At 37.2% G+C, this 5,970-nt stretch overlaps 1 protein-coding gene across 1 annotated transcript; it reads left to right on the plus strand.

Annotated features, from left to right (window-relative positions):
* The first annotated feature begins 585 nt into the window (after window positions 1–585).
* LOC125101091 (EEF1A lysine methyltransferase 2-like) lies at window positions 586–1,009 on the plus strand. Its single transcript, XM_047731738.1, has one exon. The coding sequence runs from the start codon at window positions 613–615 to the stop codon at window positions 949–951; it is 339 nt and encodes a 112-aa protein (XP_047587694.1). The 5' UTR covers window positions 586–612; the 3' UTR covers window positions 952–1,009.
* The last annotated feature ends 4,961 nt before the right edge of the window (window positions 1,010–5,970 follow it).

Consider the following 5,970-nt stretch of genomic DNA (forward strand, 5'->3'; position numbering starts at 1 on the left):
TTTTGTATCAAAATATTTTGGGGGTGTTTTATAGAGAAGAGAAGTAAAAGATGTATTCTGCTTAATGATCTCATCCAATTATTCTTTAGGCCTAAATTTGGAGTGACTTTTCTATTAATAGCTATAAAGAAACATTGAGGGTGCCTGGATGGCTCAGTTGGTTAAGTGTTTGCTTTCAACTCAGGTCATGATCCCAGGGTCCTGGAATCAAGTCTCGTATTAGGTTTTTTGCTCAGCAGGGAGCCTGCTTCTTCTCTTGCTCCGCCTGCTTCTGCTCTCACTCTCTCTCTCTCTCTCTCTGTGTCAAATTAATAAACAAAATCTTAGGAAGGAAGGAAGGAAGGAAGGAAGGAAGAAACCTCCAACTATAATGAAAAACCTTTTAGAAGAACATATTAAAAGATGTGTTAGGGTGGCTAGGTGGCTCAGTCAGTAGGACATGTGACTCTTGATTTCAGGGTTGTGAGTTCAGGCCTCACATTGGATGTAAAGATTACTTAAAATATTCTTTAACAAGTTGTGTTTATAGGGGTTACTTTTAAAATTAAAACACTTATGGCCTGTGCCTCGTCTCTATGGCGGCCCCAACGGCCCTCCGGGGCGCGGAGCGGGATGAACTCGGGCACGGGCGGCGGCGGTGGCGGTGCTGGGGCCGCGGAGCCGTCCCGGAGCGGCAGTCCCGGAGAGGATGGCTTCGCCCGGTCGGCGCTGGGGACCCGAGAGCATTGGGATGCTGTCTATGAGAGAGAGCTGCAAACTTTTCAAGAATATGGAGATACAGGAGAAATCTGGTTTGGAGAAGAGAGTATGGATCGGCTAATAAGGTGGATGCAAAACCGCAAGATTCCATTGGATTCTTCAGTGCTTGATATTGGAACAGGAAATGGTGTTTTCTTGGTTGAACTTGTTGGTACTTTTAGTATTCATGTGTTAAAGCTAATTTTGAAGTGAAATTAAAAAAGAAATCTTGGCAGTGAGGATACTAATTATGTTAATCTAAAGTAGAAGAAGAACAACAACAACAAAACCAAACAACTAATAAATAAACAAAGTAGTAGAGGAGTTGTACCACTTACTTTGAGAAGTACACAGTACAAAAGGGAGGCTGCATGGATTGTGAGAAAGCATTAAATGAGAAGCCAGGGGATCTGAGTCCAGTTTTGGCCCTTCTGGCCTTAGTCTTGACCTTAAGAAAGCCACTTAATTTCTCTGGGTGTAGTGTATTATAGGTTTTTTCCTAAAGCTATTGACAAGGTGATCTTAATTGGTTTCTTTAGCTCAAAACTCTGGAAATCTGTGTGTGTAAAAGAAAGATGACTTTTTCACACTTCTTGTAGGACATAAATACCTTATGTGCATATGGTTTGAAGAGCATATTTTTTCTATGGAACTGAATTTTGGCACTAACTAAACCATCATTGTTGTGTACCTGTTGTGTGCTCATGGTTGTGTCTTGTACTATGGAGAAAATTATAAAACTTAGGCTTCCTCCTAGATGGCTTTACTGTCTTAATGTAAAAGGATATATACATAATGGTGACATTTATTGAATGGCTTCCACATGTCAGGCCTTGTGCTAGGCATTGGCAACCTGAAAATATAGACCTTGTACTTGAATACAATAGAGGATGGACAGACATATAAACAATTAATGCTGTAAGTTGATAAGTGTGATAATAGATGACTGAGTATTAGAGCGGTTAATTTTGGGGAGCAGAGATAGGAAGGGTCTTGGAGGAGCTAATATCCACATTGGGTGGAAATTGCAAGGGCAGGATGTGCTGAGTGTGGGAGAGAGGGAGAGACTTTCAAACAGTGGAAATAATATTTAAAGATTTGGATGGGGGTGGTGCCTGGCTGGCTTAGTTTGTGGAGTGTGCAACTCTTGATCTTGGAGTTGTGAGTCTAAGCCCCATGTTGAGTATGGAGATTGCTAAAAAAAAATCATAATAAATAAATAAAGACGTGAAGGTTTAAAGCAGCAGCATGTACTGGGGATGTAAATAATTTGGTAAGTTAGAATATAAAGTGTATTTATGGGATGGACAAAGGCAAGGATTAAGTTAAAGGTAGGAGCCATATCATATACCATGTCTAACAGGTTAGATTTTACTTTTAGGTTATGGGAAGCCATTAAAATATTTTAAGCAGTGGAGTATGATTAGAAAAAAACTTTGGTAAATGTTTTTGAAACTTAAGGTATAACGTATGTATGTCCAAGTGCACAAATCAAAAGCATGTGGCTCAATGAATTTCTGCAAAGTGAACACATCTATAGTCACCTATCAACTCTTGCCCTGGTCAAGAAGTAAAAAATATTACAGACTCTAGAAACTCCCCTGAAATCCCTTCCAGTCCTTTCTAAATTACTTTCTCCTGCCTCTCTAAAGGTAGCCACTAATGGCAAGGAGTTTTAACATTAGAGATTAATTTGCCTGTTTTTTAATGTATACATGGAGGACTCCAGTTTGCTTTCCAGTGTGTTCTCCACTTTCTGTGAGAGTCACTCAAGTTGTTGTGTGTAGTAGTAACACATTCATTCTCATTGCTGTATAAGATTTATTTATACTCAGCTTTATTCATTCTCTTGTTTACCTGCAGATTCTTTTGGATTTTAACCCACTGAGCCACCCAGGCGCCCCTGGATTTTATAAGTTTATTTGTAGAAGTTAATGATTTATCCTTTGAGACTTTGAGACTTGAGACTTTGAGAAAGTAGATTTTTCATATTTTTACATATACAGTTGACTCTTGAACAACAGCGGTTTGAACTATGCAGGCCCACTTATTTGTGGAATTTTTTTCAATAAATGTGTGTATAGTCCTAAAAAAAAACCAAAAAAAAAAAAAAAAACACTTATAGGCACGCCTGGATGGCTCAGTGGGTTAAAGCCTCTGCCTTCGGCTCAGGTCATAATCCCAAGATCCTGGGATCGAGCCCCACATCGGATTCTCTGCTCAGCAGGGAGCCTGCTTCCTCCTCTCTCTCTGCCTGCCTCTCTCCTACTTGTGATCTCTGTCAAATAAATAAATAAAATAAAATAAAAACACATATGAAAAACTGGACAGTTCTATTAAATAAATTAAAAATTTAATATTTTAATTAAATACATGTTAATTTGTCTTGTGTATCTCTAAGAGGGATCTGCTGTATAGGGCATTAACCAAATTTATTTGACCTCTGAATTCTCCCCCCTTTCTCTGCACCCAACTCCCCACACACATAAGCACACACAAATGGAGTGTTAGTGTTCTGAGGGATGTACTTTGAAAAGGAATGATTTAGGGACACCTGGGTAGCTCAGTCAGTTAAGAGTTGGACTCTTGATTTCAGTTCAGATCAAGATCTCAAGGTCATGAAATCAAGCCTTGTGCCAGGCTCTGCACTGGGCATCGAGCCTGCTTGGGATTCTCTCTCTCCCTCTGCCTCTCTCCCAGCCCTCTCTTAAAAAAAAAAAAAAAAAAAAAAAAAAAAAGGAATCACTTAGAATCATTGCGAATTTATACTATTATAATATTATAAAGAATATTGAGCAATATCCGAATGAGATGGTTATCAGTCTAGTCTTAAGAATTAAGTGATTGAAATACTAAAACTCTTGCAATTTTTCCCAACTTTATGTTTAGAATAGGAAGCACTAAAGAACTTCATTTACCACAATGGTTGGAAAATGTAGTGTATGTTCAACAGAACTTTCTGGTTTACTTCTTTATTCAGGGAAATTTCTCCATGGCGTGGTTGCTCCTGCTGGGATAAACAGAATTTTCTCTGAAACTCTGTTTCAGTGTGCATACTTGTACTGGCTGAGCTTCTAAATTACCAATTCTGAGAAATCTAGAACTTAACCTACCCCAAATCTTCAAAGTTATTACATACTCCAGTGGCAACAATGTCAATACAATTTATGGAACACTTCATAAAAAAGAAAAGTTACCTCTCATTAATTCCTCTAAGCAGTATAAAAGTAGAATAAAAGAAAATATTTTCTTCTATGTGCTTAGACTTTTGAAGACAATGACACGTGCTTCAAAACTAATCTTTAGTAATTTAAGAAGACATTGGTGGTTCTAACAGCTGGATAATTAAAGTACTTATCAACTAAACTGAAAATTAAAATTTTAAATATAAGTAACTTCTACTAGCAAGCAATAAAATAAATCTCTAAGGAATCTAGGCCAGATGAAATTGTTTTTCTCTTTTCTCATCAAAACTGCAGAATTATAATGAAGAAAATTTTATAAATACTAAGGAAATATTATACTAATGTCTTCATTTGAATGATCTTTCTGACATTGGAATGGGGAGATGCCCCCTGACCCTAAGACCTTGTGAGACTTTCATCTTCCAGGATTCCTGAAAGTATGTCATGAAGAAAATACAGAGAGAAAGCCATGGATCCTCTAAAACACACAGGAAAAAACAAACTTCATATGAATGTAGTACTGTCCAAAATCCAAACAGATTTGCCAGGATAGCTTTTTCAGAACATTGTGCCCACCACTTCCATCACCAGTACCAACTACTACCACCAACAGTATTAATAATAAATAAGCAAATTTTCCTACAAAGCTGCTCTGGTATTCATTTAATAGAGGCTGTCAAAGTTGAACATGTACCAAAATCATCAGGAAATCATATTGAAACACAGATTTCTGGCCCTACCACTAGAATTCTTGATTCAGTAGATCCTGTTAGTTCCAACAAATCCCCAAGTGATGTTAATTGGCTGGTGTAGGAACTCACACTTGTAGTGAACCACGTAAGATGTTTTAATATGATTTCACTCAGTGAAACATAATGCGCCTCCAATTATGATGCAGCTATAGTTGTTCTGAGTAGTTTTATTTTTCAAAATTCAAAATAGGATAAGTAGGACAGTGAAATGCAATGAGAGAGAAGAAAAACTACATTAAAATTATGCTACCTAACTACAATATATATGGGAGCAGTATGACTTATCTCTGACAGTAGAGATGGTGTTTGGCTTGGCATCCTAGTAGGCCAGCTCAGTTAATAAGACCAAATAGCTCCAACGCATTCTATCTCCTATTTGTATTCTTCACTACATCCCTTCTTCCCCTTCTTTCAACTAATTTTATGCTTCTTTTGTCCAAAATGTACTTGTTCAATCTATCACATGGGTAACCCCTTCTATAGTCATGAGAACGTCTTTAATAAAATCACCTTTTCCAGTAGGTCTGCCTTAAAGTATTTCTTTACTCCCATAAAATATGTTGGGGATGCCTTTCTTTTTCCAGTCAGAGTGTGATGTGTTGGTCTCTACCAGAGCACTTAGCAGAACATTGTAACTCGCTATTTAAGTATGTCTCCTGACTGAAACTATGAGTTCCTGAAGAACAACAATCTGATTGTACCTGTGTTTCTATTTCTAGCCACCAGACTAAGCCCTTGACAAGGTAATTGAAGAAAAAAATTATTACTGTCAAGCTAAACCTGGAGATTTTATTTGTGACTTGAGTTAAGTAGCTTTGGGATATAAATTTGTTTGTTCATTCACATTTTAATCGACTGATCTCTATGTGTCCAAAACGATCCCTGAAAAAAGTCATTTCTAAACTAGGGATTATCGTGATAATCTGTTTTCTTTAGGTTTCTGTGTTCGCATAGAGCATGCCAATTACCTATGGGTCCATTGTTCAGGCTTCCAGAAAGTTGTACTTTCTGGAGTTGTACATTTCTGAAGACTCAGAATGAAGGAATTCATAAGATGACTATGTGATATGAGCCACATAATTCTTCATATTTAAATAATTTTGGTCCGTTGTGTTTGGAATTTTAAAATATCTTTCCTTTTTACCCCAGCCTAGATTTTTATTCATTCATTTTACATGCAAATATGCAGATTTTGGAAGTTGTTTACTTTCATTATAATGTAGTTATTTCTCCTATCACGTTTAACTGTCAAACCATGCTATTTTCAATTTTAAAGAGTAAGACTACTCAGAACA

The sequence above is a fragment of the Lutra lutra genome, chromosome 5 (assembly GCF_902655055.1).
Source record: "Lutra lutra chromosome 5, mLutLut1.2, whole genome shotgun sequence".
In the NCBI taxonomy this organism is placed as follows: domain Eukaryota; kingdom Metazoa; phylum Chordata; class Mammalia; order Carnivora; family Mustelidae; genus Lutra; species Lutra lutra.